The following is a 16602-nucleotide window of genomic DNA, read 5'->3' as shown; positions in this document are numbered from 1 at the left end:
ACATCCTGGGGAGGAGGTGACCCACCTCCCAGCAGCTCGACAAGTTAATTTGGGGGATTAATATGTGTTTTCAATTCAACCCCTCGTTTTGGATTTAGTCACAAGGTGGTGGCAAGTTTCTTTCCCCCTTTCCCACCCTCTTCTTTCCTCCTGGAGGCCCTGCTTGCCCCATCTATCCATGCACGGCCAAGGAGACATTTCTTCTTCACCCTCCCTCCTCACAGCCCCTCCACCTTGCACCCCTCACTCCCAGGGACAAAGTGAGCATCAGTGTGAGCCTCAGCCTGGAGGAATATATGTGTCTGTACTGGGTTAGTTTGCAGTAAAGAGTTTAATGCATCCAAGCAGCAGTGCTGGACAGAAATATCAGTCAATCTGGCACCATGGTTGGCACCGTCTACAACAGGGGCTGGAAAAAGGCAGGTAAGAAAGTAATTAGCATTAGAGGTTCAGAGATAAGGTTACATTCAAACAGTTTTGAAACTAAGGATGGAAATGCCCAAGTAGGTGATGCAAGGATGATCCTCTGGATACATTGTTTTTTACTAAAATCTAGCAGGGGAGTGTTTAAAATTTGTGTTCAGACTTCTCAGGCAGAGTCAGTGTGTCCTTTCCATGGCCCAGTGCCCGTGCTTAGAGCAGCCACCTGAACCCCAGCACAGTCCTGTGGCTCTGGATATGTTATGCAAAGCCTCTACCTCCTTTTCCTTCTGCAAATCCAACCCAATCCAGGGACACTTATCCAGAGGTATCTTCAATTAAGTTTGTGCTGCTCCATGAGTTTCAGTATGTTGCCATATTTTGTTTTGAAAATGCATGGAAGTATTGATGGGTTGTTAGAGGGAGGCTGAACAGTTTGGCAGCTGGGCTGGGGGCAGCCAGAGCTCTCAGCAGATGGGAGGATGTAGGAGGTGGTTTTGCCTTTTTGAGTAAACATGTTGGTGCGGTACTAAAAGAGTTGCCAATTAAATAATTTCAGCGTCACCACTGCTAACTCTCTGAACCAGGTTTCACTGAAACGGGCAGGAGCTCCTCACACCTCTGTGAAGTTGCCGCTCCAGTCAGTTTGCATACGCAGCCAGACATTGCTGCCTTGGTTAAGTCCTTCCTTGAGTCAGAAGGGTTTTATCACAGCTGTAAGGAGTTGCAAACTCTTTAATAAGACAAAAGTGCTATGCAGAGCCCTTGGTTGAGAAATGTCATTAACAGTGGCTGAGTCTGGGACCTTTGGATCTTCAGAGCTGGTTTATTTTGGAGGTTTTCTAGGCACACCCTGGAGCAGAGCCTTTGGGGTTGGGGTTTTGGAGGAAGATGTGAACACCACTGTCATCTACCCGCTGGTCCTTTCTTTGTGCAGAGGTATGGCAGTGCCCCTTCAGTGTCTGATGGACAAAGCCCCCTTTACACATCAGTGTGCTGGAGGAATTTGGACCGGGTACTGGGACTGTCTGCCCAGGGCAGAGGGGATCTCTCTGGCCCCAGGGGATGCCTCTGGGGTTGCCTGGCTGACATCCAGGGGAGGTTTCTCATAGTACCACATTTTCAGAAGTTTATTCACCTGGTCTTGATCTGCGATGCCCCGGAGAAGATCTTCCCCTCCTTCAGCCCCCTCTCCCTCCCTAGGCAAGCTGAAGCTGTGCAGTTTGATCTCTTGCCGCATGCTTTCAAAGAAGTGGAGGATGCATTTGTGAGCAAAGAGCCGGCTGTGCTCACAGCAGGTTTCCTCAAAAATCTTTTGCTCGATGTCAATGTAGTTGCTCCAGTGACGTGCCTGCAGGAGGGTGGCCTGGTTGAAGCAAGGTCTGAGCCAGAGGGCGAGGAAAGCTGCTACGATAAGGATCAACAAAATGCTCCAGCCGAGTGCCTGGGTGATAAGAAATAAGCAGTGGAACAGGAGCAAGACAGGCACAAGGACAGGCACGAGCTGTTTGCCTGTATCACCAAGACAGGGAATTTGTGTGGCTGGAGGGGAGATGTGGCGTATCTGGACTCCCATCCTTGATCTGTCCCTGAAGTCCAGCATCCCCAAACTGCACCCAGAGGGTCTGTGTAATCTCCTCCCAGTGAATAGAGGACATTTATCTGTGCATCAACAGTTCAGTAGGATAACTGTTTGCAAAGTTAGCCTGGAGCAGCCAGGCATTTGTTTTGAGCACGGGAGCACCCCAGGGGAAGGGGACTTCAGTGCTCTCCTTTGGCGCTCACTTGTCTCCAGTGAGATCTTCATCTGCCACCTACACTGGCTCCAGGGCCCAGGAGTCCCGGCAGCAGGGTGAAGACAGCTCAGACTGCATGCAGCTCCCTTTGCTAAGAAGGAAGGGCCTGTTTTCAATGCCCTGCCCACACCTCATCCCTGACCTGGCACTCCTGTACCAAGAGCAGGAGCTGGCCAGGGCTCCACTCCCCATCATGTCCTGTTCTCCTATTGTTCCTGAGCAAGCTGCTTCCATCTGTCTCAGCCTGCAGTGTCCTTAAAACAGCAGGTCCTCTCTGCAAGGTTAGCAGTTAGAAAGGTCTTTGACACTGGACAGGGCCTTAGGAGACACCTATATTCCTTGCAACCTGCTTTTTATTATCTGGGTTTAGAATTTGCTTGTTCTTCTAGAAACAAAGTTCTTTTAATTAAACCATCCTTTATCTCCTTCCTTTTCCCTGCCTGAGTGACTCTGGAGATTATCACTGAGGGTGGCAACATTTGGGGGCATAAAGAAGCAAAAAGCGGTCTTGCTCCCTGCCTGACTGTGATGAAGCTATGACAAATCAAGGAAGAGCAGGAGCAGATGACGCATGCCCCGGGCACCTCACTGACATGGGGGGCTCTGCCGGCAGTGACCTACCTGGGAGCAGCAACGCAGGTACCTGGACACTGCCTTGCGGGATGTGTTGTTCCTCATGAGCTCATCGTCCTTGCAGGGCACCTTGGCCAGCAGCTGCTGCACCTGCACTGGGCTGGCATTGGCAAAGCCCACAAAATTCTCGGGATCCACGGAGCCGCTGAAAGCGCAGATCAGGCATTTGCCATCCAGGAGGGTGACTACGATCCAGACGACAGGGGCAACCATGGCTCGCTGCATGATGGAGGAACACATGTACCTGGGGCAGGAGAGAGAGAAGTGAGTGGGTAAATGCTGGAACCTTTCTCCTCATCCACAGCCTTGCAGGATGCAGGCTGCCCTATGCCAAGCAGCCCTCCCAGAGCCAGGGAGCTGACTCCCAGGACTGTCCCCAGCGTTGCTCCAGCTAATGCCTCTTCTGCTCTGGGATCAATCTGTTGGTGCTGTCTCCCAGTGAAATCTGTGCCAGTGTGCGGCAGTGCTCTGCGTGCTGCCTGCATTCAATGCAGTGCACGGTTCTCTCATTACGTGCTTGCCTCGACTGTATACTTATGTCTCCCGTGCACAAATTCTTGTCAGCTCTCCCTTGTCTTCTACATTCACTCTTTCTTTTCTCATCAGCTCAGTTTCTACCTGGAAAATCACTTTTCTCTGCAGCCTTTCCTGCCCCACTCTGTGCCAACCTGTGCACTGCGTAAAACTTTGTATGTTACAGATTGAATGTGATTCTCCTCTCCCTTCCACCAGTGTAAGTCAGTAAAAACTCAACTGAAGGGAGGGAAACCACAAGGCTATCTATAAAGAATGACCATGATGGAAATGCCATTCTTTCTGCACATTTAAGTGGAAATGCCTCATCTTTTTGCACATGTAAGCCCCAGGAGAAACCCTGCGTGTGCACAACAGGGTAGGCAGCAACACAGTTTCCCAGGGTGTCAGCATAAATCCAGCCGTTGGTGTCGAGGTGCTCCTGCCCTCCTTTGCTGGGATGGGATGAGGCTCTGCCTTTGTTTTTGCTGTTGTAAATGCATTTACCATGCCCCTGCTCCTCCAGGCTCATGGGAAAGGTCTTGGGAGCTGAGCTTAGAAGAAAATTAATTACCAGGAGCATCAAAGCTATGGAGGCAATACAGCTAAGCGGGAGGTGAAAGGAGGGATGCCATTCCCGGTGCAAACCCCACCTGATGACAGCTAGGTCCTTTTTTCTGTGCCCCTGCGGTCGCCTCCACTCCTCCAGCATCACCAGGGACTGTCTGTTGAGGATGAGACCGCAGAGGAAGAGGGCAATGGGGGGTATGAACATGATCCCCAAGCCGTATGCCATGTTGTACCGGGGCAGACAGGGGCAGCTGAAGTCAAAGCAGGTATACATCTTTACGCTAGCCAGGGCTAACAGACCACAGATCCCATTCATTACAGACTCCGAGTTGGACTGGAAGTACTGGAAGATCATCCGGAAACGGTCCATCGTGTTCTTTTGGCCAGGGGTGCTCCTCCTGGGAAATCCCTGGGCTGCCCAGCACAGCCTGTCTCCCTTTGCCCCCCTTCTGCTGCCGCAGGGCAGGGGAACACAGCTCAGCCCACAGTCGGTCCGGGCAGGAGAATGGAGATGGAAGAGAGCTGCTGTGGCAGGGGAAAAACCCTGTGCTGGGGCTTCCCCACTGGCACACGGCTTTCACAGATCTGTCTCTCACCCAATGCTTATCTTCCAGGGCAGTTGGTAGCTTTTCTAGGTAAGCAGATGGATACAGCCTCCGGCAGCTGTTTTTTCCGCCCTGTTTTTCATTTTCAGGTCTGTCCCATGTGCCAAGCAGCGACAGCCTCCTGTAGTGCTGGGACCCTCCCTCCTGGAGATGCTAACTCAATGGAGAGCCGTCGGTGGATGCCTGTGAGCTGCCCTCTCCGCTGATTGAGGGCTGTTGAGTGATTCATCGGCTGGAAGAAACCAGGCAAGTCAAATGAGCTCATCTCTGCTACTGCTGCCGCCCCGTTTCTTTTCGGTGAAGCAGGTCTCCAGCCCTGAGCAGGGGGGAGGCAGGGAGCCATACGCCTGGCTCCAAGCACACCACATCACCGTGAGCTCAGATTTCCCTATGAAAATAGGCTGAAAGGACCAACCCTTCAGTCAGGAGGCTGTGAGAATTGATAGCTTTCAAAGCCTGGAATGGCACTTCGGAGCAAAGGCTGCTCTTGGCTACACATAATACACCTACTGTGACATTTGTACCATACCTACAGCCATGTCCAAGGTCCTTGCACTGGGCCTCCTTCTTGCTCCCCGTCAGAGGGCATGGTGCAATCAAAGCAGCTGGCTCATTTGTCCCATGGGACTGGATTATCATCTTCTGTCCATTTTAAATGTCCCAGAGGCAATTCCTCTTTTCCTCTCAAAAGTATTTTATGGATAAATACAGCTCATTGCCACACAAGGAAGCTCATTTTTTTTCTGACATATTCAACATCATTTTCCTCTCCCCAGCTTTCATCTGAAAACATTTTCAGATTTCTTCGCAGCTGAGATTTCTACACGCATTCAGGAAAGCAAAAAAAAAGGGTGTTACGTTTACCTGTTTTGTTAAAAAAAGAGGAACCATCTCCACCAAAGTACACGTGCTGCCAGCACTGAGGTTTCTGCCCACGCTGGCTCCCATTGCAGGGCTGGTTGCCTTGATGGGATCGCACCGAAAGGGAGCAGCGGGGAGGGGTACCTACAGTTGCTCGCAGGCACATACAGCGGGTCTGCAACACACACTGACTCACAGGGCCACAATGTCATCTCCTCCGATCTAAACAGCAACTCGCACAATTTCTTTACCGAAATACAATTGCACCACCCATAATATTTGTGTTCTCCTTTACCTGTGAGTGGAAATGACTGTTAATGTTCATCCATCAGCAATAAAAACCCGTGGCCAACCAGCTGATGTTTCCATTTTGCCATTATAGGACATCAGGACCCCTCCATTTTGCTGTTACAGGGCATCAGGACCCCTGGCTGAACTCCACAGGAGACTTTTCGCCACGGTGCAGCCTGTCTCAGTTCCTAACTGCTTTAATGCTCGTTGTGTTTCTCATTTAACGGCTTGCATTTATGTGTTGACTCGGGTTCAGAAAGTGTTGTGCACTCTCTGTAGAACAATTACTTTAGAGAAATCATTTTGCCTTTCCAGCTCTCCTGGGCAAAAACATAGTAAAGGCTAAATAGTTCCTCACAGCTCAGGAAAATAAGATGTAAAAAGAGTAGGAAGCATCCTCTGGACAGCACAAGCTACAAGGGAATTTTACTTCTCCCAAATGCAATCACGTGGCCTGGATGTTAGAGGTCTGTAAAGGATGCCTCAGGGTAATTACTGCGCTCTGTTGTGATCTGGGATCTCACCAGTAACTCAGAGCTGAGACACGGAGTTGTTGAATCATAGAAGAAAGGGAATATTCCTTAATTTGCAGCAAAAGACATCGGGAGCTTCCTGGGGAGAGAGGGAAAGGACCCTTGAGGTAAGTAAACTGCTAGACATGGGCAAATGTTCAAGATGATTCTCAAAACTACGCACATTTAATTACTCAGTTCTTAGGGTGAAACAAAGAGGAAACAAGGACTAAAATCATCTATCTCCTCTCCTCCAGCAAGGGGACCTGCCCCATGTCCCCAGCGGTGTAGTCACCCTTCTGAGCCTGCTGTGAGGCTGCCTGTGGCTCTCCAGGGCTGTTGGACAGGGGCACCGTCCTCAGAGGAAGGCAGCTGCTCCTTGGCAGCAAATCTCCAAAACCGCGCTGAAAGCTGTTGTTCCTCAGTGCATTTTTTGGACGTCCACATTGGACAACCCTTTGCTTTTGCCTCAGCACCGCAGAACAGAGGGACAGGGAGGGGGACGCCCTTCCCCACTCCTTTATGGGAGTAAAATACCAGCCGTAGGCTTTTTGCCTCGGATGATGGAGGGGGTGGTGGGTACAGGCGCAGGAAACCCTCACCCTATAGATGAGAGCCCTTTTGGTGCAGCACAGCAACCAGTCCCTCTTGCTTTGGGGAAAAGGATGATTTCATCACTAAAATTTGAGTTGGTCATTTAAAATAGGACAAATTCAGCAGAACAGTATGGTCAGTTTTGTGCATGAGCCTGTGAGACTGGAGCAGCACTGATGCTGTGCACGCAGCATGCATGCCTTCAGGGTGTGTGCATATCCAGAGGAAGCCCTTATACATATATTTAGGTGGGAAGCAGAGAGCCAGCAGCGCAGGTCCAGTGTGTCTGGGGGCTGTGCCCTCGGTCCGTGCCACCAGCTCTGTGCTCACCATTGTGTCGGTCCCTGAAGGACGGAGGCAGGAGCACTGTGGCTGTACCAGTAGCCCTGCTTGCTCCCTGGCCTCCCCCAAACCCCAGCAATGAGTGAGCTGCTGGGGATGTGAGTTGCTTTGTCACGCTTTGGTCTCCCTTTTCTGTGCTGGGACTGGACTTTCTCTCCCCCAGGAAAGCTGGTGTCCAGGAGCAGACATTTCACCTGTCCTGAAGCTTGCTCTGCTGGAAACAGGCGATTGCCATGAGCACTTCTTCTGGCAGCAGGGAAGGGCCCGCAGGGCTCTGGCAGGAGCGCTCCTGGCCCGTGGCGTGGGAGATGATGGGTTACCTCATTATGAGCCATTTGCAGCTGTTTATAACTTTGACAAATTATTTAATTACCTGGACTGAATTTTTTCTGTCCTGAACATCTGCCTCAGGCAAAATATTTTTAGAAAACTGTTACATGGGTTGGTCAGCTGCTCCTGAGATGATGTAAGGGCACAAAAAAAAAGGAATTCTTTTCCCCTGTTAAAAACGGGGAGTTGTGCAATTGATCTGCAAAGGCACAGCAACTCTGACACCCACCTCAAGGATACAGTGGTGACTGTCCCGCTCCGAGTAGATGCTGCTGTTGGGGTCCCCCCACCAGCACCGCAGGAGGCTGAGTTATTGTGCCGCTCCTTTTTGTGCCTGTGTTGCTGGCCATGGAGTTACCCTGGGACAAACTGGGATGCAGAACTGGCCCAGCACATTCCCGGACTGCAGGAGACAGCTATGAAATTAACTTAGCTCTGAATGTCTCTTCCTTCCTAATTTCTTGGCTCACTAGTTGCCACACGGGGATGCCACCTCCAAGTGGTGTTTGGTTAAAATGAGCACTGTGTGGCCACAAGGAGCAGGTACTGAGCAATGCATATTCCTCACCTCAGTTTCCCTTTACAGGGTTAAGTGTGGATCCACACGGACCCTCACACTGGGTGCTGGGAGGATAAGTCACTGGTGTAACACTGCGTCCCTGTGGCTTGAGAGCAGCTACATTCTCCCAGGTCACCACAGGAGGACTGTAGTCTGGTCTTTGTTTTTGGCACCTCTCAGCGGGTGGATTGGAAAACCCCTTCCACCTGGTCGTGTTTATTCAGAGGACAAGAGTTAATGCTTTTCCAAGGCTTAGAGGAAATATGTCATCTTGTGTTTAAGTGAAGGCCATTAATACCATAAATCACCTTTACCAGCAACAGTGCCTGCAGACCAATTTCTTGTTCCTCTGTAGCTCAGGTGGGCCTGTTGCTAACCCTTGGGCACACAGGTAGACACCCCTGAGAGCCTGTCTATACTTGACCAGCAGGTTGCAACTGAGCTTTATTTTCTATTGCCTTTTTCAGACAGTTTGGGGACCAGTCTCCCACTGGTATCTGAGGACAGCAGAGCAACTTCATTGCCTTCTTTCTCTGCAAAGCTGGCAGAGGATTTTACCCCCCACTGCCTGGAAATCTTTCAGCATCTTCAATTTATCACAGCAGAAGTCACCTTCCATTTCAACTGCCCATGAAGAAGGACATAGGCAGTATTTGCTCCCTCCAAACACTATGCAAACTCCTGATGGTCATTGGCAGCAGAGACAAATTAAAGCACGGTTGGCTCCGTGGGGCAGAGACCACCTGAATCTGAGTATTTTTGCACAGCTGAGAACACTGCCCAGGCTAAGCCAATAATGAGTAATGACCATTAAATGATTAATGAGATGCTAGCAAAAATAATGGCAGCATTGTGAAATGTAGTTTGTCTTCGCTAATAATGTTCTCTGGAGATTAGATACCCCTGTCTTCTGCCTTGTAACTTCATTAAAGCACCAACGTACAGCTGACTGCCAGTGAGGAAATATATGGCTTAGTTATGTGTTGTTCTTCTTAAGAGCTCTTTATATATTGCTCTCCTGGCCATTAGCACTTAGCTTTTCGGCTTATGTGGAAGCCCTGTTTCCTGATCTCTGCATTATCCCAACCTTGACCTAATTCACACCATTTCTGACTGAGAGAGCTTTTTGCAATGCCATTTATCTGCTTGGCTTGGAGCTGATGCTGCAGCCAGATCATTTGAGATGTAGTCTCTTCTCATCTTGAGAGGGAATAAGGTGGAGAATTAGGGAATCAGGCTGATCTCTTAATATCCTGGCTCAGTGATTTTCAGACTTTTTCTGATTTGCTAACGCTTGCATATCTTCCAACAGTGGTGCAGGTCCCAGATAGCAGATTTAAGGCTGCTGACATTTAACTAGCTTTTCTCGGTTTTTTTGCTCAGACTCTTAAAATTAAGCTCCAGCCCTGAGGAGTCCACAGTTTACAGGCTGAAAACCACTGATAACAAACTTTTCTTCTGAGATCAGTTTGTCTTCGGTTTGCAGAGATGTCATAGAAACTATTTAGGTGTTTGAAAGGAAATGGAGGTTGGGTGATGAAACACATCTCAGTGCCGTGACCCTGGGCCTCTGCAGCCATTGGGGTTCAGGGCTGACACAGTCCTCGTCCGGTGTGACTACTCCAGGAAGCAGACCAAGTCCTTCGATAGCTGGATTCATGGCTTTTAAGCCAAAATTTCTGTCTGTACTATGTCGTTAATTCACCAAAGACCCTCAGGTAAGTTACAGGTAAAAGCTGATTCTGGCACCTATTTTTTGCCATTGTCCAGAGATGCTCTTGATTAGCAGGTGCACGAGCGCTCGACTTGCAGACGTTGGCTGCCAGTGCTCAAATCCCATGCGCAGGTTGGTTTACTGTCACTCTCCTCCTGCCTGTTATGTTGAAACGACCGTAAGATAATACACTCTTGTTTGATATAACCATAGGGAATATGGCTTCATAAAATAACCTCCTGATTATGTTTCCATATCTCATTACAAGTTGTTCCACATTGGCAGTCAAGAACACGTCATATACGAAGTCAACTTTCTGTTGACTCTTACCAGTCATTCAGGCAGTAACCATTTGGGGTACTAGATAAGGACTCTTGAATTTTCAAGATGTAATCCATAGCACAGATTTCTTAAAACACTCCTGTGACTACAGATGATATGTTGTTATAACATGAATCTACCTGCACTAACTGTGACTGTGGTTGAATTGAAGCACTTCTGGGATGCACAAACAATGACGTATGAGTTCCCTAGAGACAAACTGATTAATGTCACAGATCTTTCGTAAGGAGTGATCCTATATTTTTCTAATTTTCATGTCAGGAATGGAAGAAGTTTGTGAAGATGGAAAGAAATTTATTAGGAAATTTCACAATTTTTTTCCCCAAGAAATTTTTTTTTACTCGAGGCCTTAAGCAAAACTGACTGTTTTCGAGTCAGGCATAGAGTTGTGAAGAAGCATCCCAGTATCACTGCTGTACACTCTGGTGCAGTAGAGCAGGGGCTTTAAAAATGGGGAGCTAGGGCTGTTTGCACCCAGAGGGACTAGAGCTGGGGGGAGGGAAGGGAGCAGAGCAAAGCCTCTAAACGGTGTGGAAACACCTTTTCTTGGTGCAACACAAAATGATGCACCAGTCTTAAATAGTGCATTTAAAAAGAGCAAGCTTGCGTCCTTGTGCTTGACTTGCAGAGGGACCCGTCACCACGGAGCGGTGCTGCGGCTCCTGCGCTCCTGCCTGCTCGCAGCCGCTTCTCCCTGCACTGGAGGGGCTGTCCGTCCGTCGGGCTGTCCGATCATACTCAGAGGCAAGAGGGAGATTTTTCAGCAGTGCTGAGCATCCCTGGAAGTGCTGCCGAGCAGATCAGCACTGCCAGCCCTGCTGCGGTGTTGCTCAGTGATACAGTTGTCAGAACTCCTGCAGCATCGATGTAATGCTGGAGATTGAAGCACAAGCGCGGTTGTCATTCAGGACACTTGGGCTCATCTCATGTATGTATCTCAACTACGAATCTTTATTAAGTTTTAAGAGACATCAGGCATTTTCTGGGCTAAAAGTGTGGTAGAGCAATGTTGACCTTTCCTTATGCATTTCAAATAAACTGCAGAGGTTGTACTGGTAACTGAGAGCGAAGCAATCCCGCTGGCAGGGATGGGTGGTGGTAAGGGTCCACTCCTCTGTGCTGTAAACCATGAAGCAGAGTTTCCCAAGAAAAGTGAGGTATGCATCAAGACATCATAACCAAAACACTACAGATGTTTTCTTGTTACAAAAAACCCCAGTCTCTCTCCACAGGGGTTAAAATTCTTCTTGTCTCCACGTTCCTTGGTGCTGTGAGGTGGGAGATTTACTCTTCCAGTGCCTTGTGTAGTTATTTATTCTCATATACAGTGATGGTGAAAAAACCCTGCCTGGGTGAGATGAGGATGTGCATGCAGCGAGGCACGATGTCTGCTTTGCAAAGGTGTAAACCATCATATACAGCAGTATCTAATCCGGTCAGGGTTTGGGTTTGGATTTGTCTCACGTTTCCTTCAGGCACCAGTGCTGACTCCAAACTTGCCTCAGAGTGAGTCACAGACAGAAAACAGGTCATTGTGGCATTTCTCTGCAGAGAAAAAAAAAAACCAAACAACAAACAGCGGCTCTTTCTCATCAGAAACCTTTAGTCACATCCTTTAACAGCCCCCTTTGCCAAACACCCTGGCCTTCGGCGACGCAGTCACAGGGATGAAGCCTCAGCCGCTCCTCATCCGAGCAGACACGGCCGCGCACAGGCGGCAGCTGCAGCTGCCACAGCCACTGTCACCCGGGATGGAGCCTGCGTGGGAAGGGCTGAGCGGCTCTGACATCTCTCTACCCCTAGCTGCTGCTGCTTTTCTAAAAGCCTTTTCTTCCAGATAAAAATCTGTCTTGTTTTACGGAGTCCTGTGGTTCAGAGTAGCTCAGCTGGAGAACGGCTATCTTTTTAGGCGGTTTGTTCAAGAGTAGTGATGACAGGATTGTTTGGAAACTGTGAAGAGGACATCTTAATCATCCAGGCAAATATAAAAATTTTCTCTCCTAGCTCTTCTCCTTATCTGCTGCAAAGAAGGAGCTTTTGCAAGTATCTGGGGCTCAAGTAACAGCTTAAATATTATGCAAGTTGTGAGAGCTTGTTATCCAGCCTATGTGTATACACACACATTGCTGTCTAGTCATCAGTTCCTCTGCAGAGTAATAGGTGACCTCTGATCCTAAGTAAAATCCGTGTTCTGATATGAAAATGCCATTTCATTCTCCTACTGATGCTAGCGTCACCTGACCTAAAACATACATCCCTGAAGCATTTAAAACTTGGTGCTTCACAGTAGCTGCAATTCATCTTCCAGCAAAATTAGTCCTGTTTCACAAGGTTGCCTTGTCATCTATCTCTTGACTTTATCTGTGTGTATAACCCACCTGCTCACATTGTTAATCTTCTTCTCTGTGTATATTTATGATATTTATATGGTGTTGGCTGTCTCCAAAATGCTGTGAACACAAATGTAGTTATCCAATCGTGGCAATTCTGTCTTTCTCCCAGGAAAATACCAGCCTGCCTTAACCTTCTCAGGGGCGTCTCTTGTTTTTACCAGCAGCAGATATTCTCTGTGATGACAAGTGACTTGTGAATGATCCCTGTGGCAGATTTTGTCTATGCTTGGCCATGGGAAACCAGCAAATCCTAGGAATCTCAGGACATTCAGACTCGAAGGTACAGTTTTCCTTTCTCAGCCCGACTCTTATTTCTTCTCTCTGACATGTTCTGACTTTGGAGTTTGTCTCTGAGCTTAAAAGCTTCAGAGCTTGAGGTCTAACACCTTATCAGAGGGAAGATGGGAGGAAGAGGTGGCTGCAGGTTGCTGCGGGTTTACTGCTGCATTGCTGGTCTCTGGCATGTTCCTGCTCACTGTCCCCAGGTACATAATTACGAGGCGTAATTCACGAGTGTTTTTAGAAGACGCAATCCCAGGAAAGCAATAAACTTCATCCAAAGCAGAAGGGAATCTTATAGAAACTGTATGGCACAACCAACCAGCGCGCCTCCCCAAGCTCTTGTAGACTGTTAAGGACAAAACCATGCCATCATCAGGGACACATGGTTCTTCACAAAACAGACTCTGCGCTCTCAGTCCTGGTCCTCAGCGCAGAGCATAAAATACCTTTGGAAGACAAGATCACAGACTGCAATTTATAACTTTACTTAATACTAACAATTATGGACTCAGCAGAAATGGTCTTTTAAGGCACATTGCAATTTTCTGTACTCTGTCCCAAGCTAAATCCTTGTGGTCCCACAGGCAGTAATTACCTGCTGTGCCTTGTGTCCTGCAGAGGATAATCATCTTCTCACTCTGCCTTTGGTAACATCCCATCTCTGTCGAACCACTCCTGCCTTTCTGAAGCAAATAGCTAGAACCACATCGTGTGGGATGATAGGATCCTGTGGCATTGTAATAGCCACTCCTCTGCTCCTTAGTTTTTGTCTGCAGTAACAGGGCTTTGGGTATGGGCCTTTTCCAACAGCTCTGAATGCCCCTGAACTGTTCTGTGTTAAACCTCCTGGGAAACTCAGTGTCTTGACTTTGGCACCACATGCAGCATTAAACGTGCTGTTGTAAATTAATCCCTGTCCCTTCATCAAGACCTTTCATAAGCAGACCCCCATGTCCCCCCCCGCCTCTTCCCCTCCCTTCTCTACAATGGGAACATGTCCCTTTGAGCCGTTTCTTGTCTTTAAACCTCATTAAATTTTCCCTTTTCTTTAGCTGACGGCAGTCCATCTCTGCAAAATAACATGCTGTAGTGACTCTGAGGGGCACTACAGAAAATATTTGAGGTCCACGTCAGAAACAATGATGGAGTGACAGCATAGGTGAGTGAGGAGGGTCAGGAGAACTGATCCCTCCTCAGCTTGGTCTCAGCCAGGGTCCTCAGCAGTTAATGGCTGAGCAGGTTTCTTGCGGCTAATTTCCCAGCCATGAAGCAGCACCTTCAGCTCAGCTCGGTGCCTCTGCACCATTTCTGGTATTCAATTCCACTTTCCCAGCGCTCTTCTTTTCATCTGGCCTCCCCAGATTCATTGCCAAGAACCATCCTTGCTTGTTAGGAGTAAATCATCTCTGTGTGATTGAAGCTGATTTTGGGGGGAACCAAGCCAGCACACAGTGGCCACAAAACAACCACAAACCAGCTTCGCTGCTGCTGGTTACAAGCAGCGCCCGGAGCTGACTTCACTTGGATGTTTGCTGGCTTCCAGCCACAGCTTTCCGACCTGAACAGTGGAGCAGAACGATTAAGCCATATAAGTGCAAAGCAGGGATTGTATTTTGGGTTATTTCAGATTATCAAATTCTCAATCTCTGCATCTGGCATAATCACTGTTTTATTGCCTGTGTCCTCTTTTAGCTAGAAGCGCGCTCTGGAAGTGGACCGAAGCATTGCAAACCCAGCTCTTGCTATCGAATTCCTTCCCAAAATGAGGCAAGATTCTACCCTAAAGGGTTTTGACTACTGCAAAGATGGAGAGGGTGAAGATAAGAACTGTAAGAATTATATAAAAGCAAAAACCTTGCCTTGGCAATTGGCCTTAACTATTAGTAAGGCTGTAACTAGGGCCTTGACCTGTTCAATTTGTGGAAAAGAAGGTTGAATGACGGAACCACAATTCATAAGTATCTACTTTGCCTGTTTGCATGATGGAACCACAATTCGTAAGTATCTACTTTGCCTGTTGAATCAAACAGAAAAACATCTAACGAGCTCCACTGACATGGAACTTGCAACTCAGCAAATTCAGACTGGAAGGGAGTTGCAAGTTTTTAACAGACAGTCATTTAAACACTGCAGAAATTAACCTAATAGTGTAGTAGCCTCTCCTTTGCTTGCAATTTTAAAATTAAAGGGGAATTTGTTTTCTAAATGTCTCAGAGACACTGAAAATCTCATCATTAATGTATAGGCAGAGAAGCAAAATTTCCTTTTGAATCCAGTAGGTATAACTCATGCAGAAGCTCTTAGAAGAGATAATAATGTCAGGAATATGTTCGTTGGTAAATGAGAGCTGAAAGTCTATATCTGTTCGTGAAGTGAGTAATGATGGGTGATGCTCAGTTACTAGGCTCTAATGCCGCCTGCAGGATTTTAGTGACAGCATGAACAATACGAGTGGTGCAGTTCAAATTGGAGTATTTATTCATACGGGAAGGGAGTGTTTAGTCCTTATGTTCACATTTATCAGAGCCCAGTGTCAGTATCTGATTTCATGTTGGGATCTGTTATGCAGACTGGAAATTTTGAGAAAAGAACAGATCTGTCAGCAAGATTATTCAAATAGGCCCTGTTGGGGACTTGTGCTCCCCTCTGTTCCTCCCTAGTTTAGTTGTGCATTTCAAGAGTACGGTTTTGAAATGCATGCTAGCTGATCCTGGCTGTTAAGCCAAAATTAAGGCTCATATTTGCCTGTGGGGTTAGTCCTCACTGCTGGGACAGGACTGTACCCTTGGAGAAAGAAATAGTTGCACCTGTTTTTCTGAATTCAGCAGTCCCTGATATTTTCCTGGTGAGAAGTGCTTCCCATCATGAATACATTACAAATTGTCTTTGAAAATCAATGGGGCTTTATGATACTAAACTTGACATTTCTGAGTTTCTGGCTGGCTCCCACCATTTGAGTCAAAGAGCAAAGAAGAGAAATGGTGACTTCAGATGCTACCAGCAGGCTGCACATCCAGTGCCACCAGCAGGGCTCTGCAGACTGGGAAGAGAAGGTTATTGCTGCTGTTTCCAGGTCATCTTTTTGAGATTCAGCCAACTTCAGTGCAATCTGCTTGGGACTCCTCACAGGGGCCAGAAGGGAATTAATGAGCAGCCTGGTCAGCCTGTCTGGGAACCTCTGAAGGTGGTGTTCAACTTCAGGAACTACACAGGGGTTGGCCAACTTGGATGGGAGCTTGTCAGGAGGACAAGTACTGCATGTGTCCTGTTTCTATGACCAGCCTAATGTTGAGTCTGATGTGGGAGGACTATCTTGGTTGGCTGGCTGTTTGGTACTGCTTTTGTCATTCTACATGATGGTGTTGGGGGGCTGTTTGCTGTCTAGGGGCTCTGCAGACTGTGGAAGACTGGGAAATAAAAAACCAGACTTTTCTTATTGCTTTAAGTTTATTTGGTGTTTGTAGACCTTGGAGACTGTGAAGCTGCACTGCTGTCCTGGAACCAGATGGGGAAAGGTTGAGGGGTCTGGATAGGAATAGGATTAGGTTGGTCCATCACCATGCTAGCAGTGGGGCCAGGGGTTGTCAGCAGCCCTTCCAGCAAGGAATGTGTTGAGGGGGAAAAGGAGCTGGACCAAAAAGGTGTTAAAACATCACCAGTCCTCACGTGCAATATGGTTGGGAAACACTACTGAAAAATAACTCCACCTGTAGGTAAAACAACATGTAGGGTCAAGACATGCTTAATACCTTGACAGTTGACTACTGACTAGTATACCAAAGCTGTCAGGTACCTTCCCTTTGACAATCTAAACCACCATTTTGGGTATTGAGGATGTCAAACAC

The 16602-nt window shown here is 47.9% G+C and overlaps 1 protein-coding gene across 1 annotated transcript; it reads right to left on the bottom strand.

The window, feature by feature from the left end:
• Positions 1-1408: 1408 nt before the first annotated feature.
• CALHM3 (calcium homeostasis modulator 3) lies at positions 1409-4302 on the bottom strand. Its single transcript, XM_050899122.1, has 3 exons — positions 4016-4302; positions 2838-3093; positions 1409-1864 (listed from the first exon to the last, which is right to left on the bottom strand). The coding sequence occupies exons 1-3, from the start codon at positions 4300-4302 to the stop codon at positions 1409-1411; spliced, it is 999 nt and encodes a 332-aa protein (XP_050755079.1).
• Between the last annotated feature and the right edge of the window lie 12300 nt (positions 4303-16602).

The sequence above is a fragment of the Gymnogyps californianus genome, chromosome 6 (assembly GCF_018139145.2).
Source record: "Gymnogyps californianus isolate 813 chromosome 6, ASM1813914v2, whole genome shotgun sequence".
In the NCBI taxonomy this organism is placed as follows: Eukaryota; Metazoa; Chordata; class Aves; order Accipitriformes; family Cathartidae; genus Gymnogyps; species Gymnogyps californianus.
This window is presented reverse-complemented; position numbering and strand designations above follow the sequence as displayed.

What these genes read in the sequence shown, in the direction of transcription:
- CALHM3 (XM_050899122.1), bottom strand. Translation starts at nt 4,302, where the DNA reads ATGGACCGTTTCCGGATGATCTTCCAGTACTTCCAGTCCAACTCGGAG. An exon ending in AAGGACCTAGCTGTCATCAG is followed by an intron (nt 3,094 to 4,015) that starts GTGGGGTTTGCA and finishes CTCCTGCCCCAG; the next exon opens with GTACATGTGTTCCTCCATCA. An exon ending in ACCTGCGTTGCTGCTCCCAG is followed by an intron (nt 1,865 to 2,837) that starts GTAGGTCACTGC and finishes CTTATCACCCAG; the next exon opens with GCACTCGGCTGGAGCATTTT.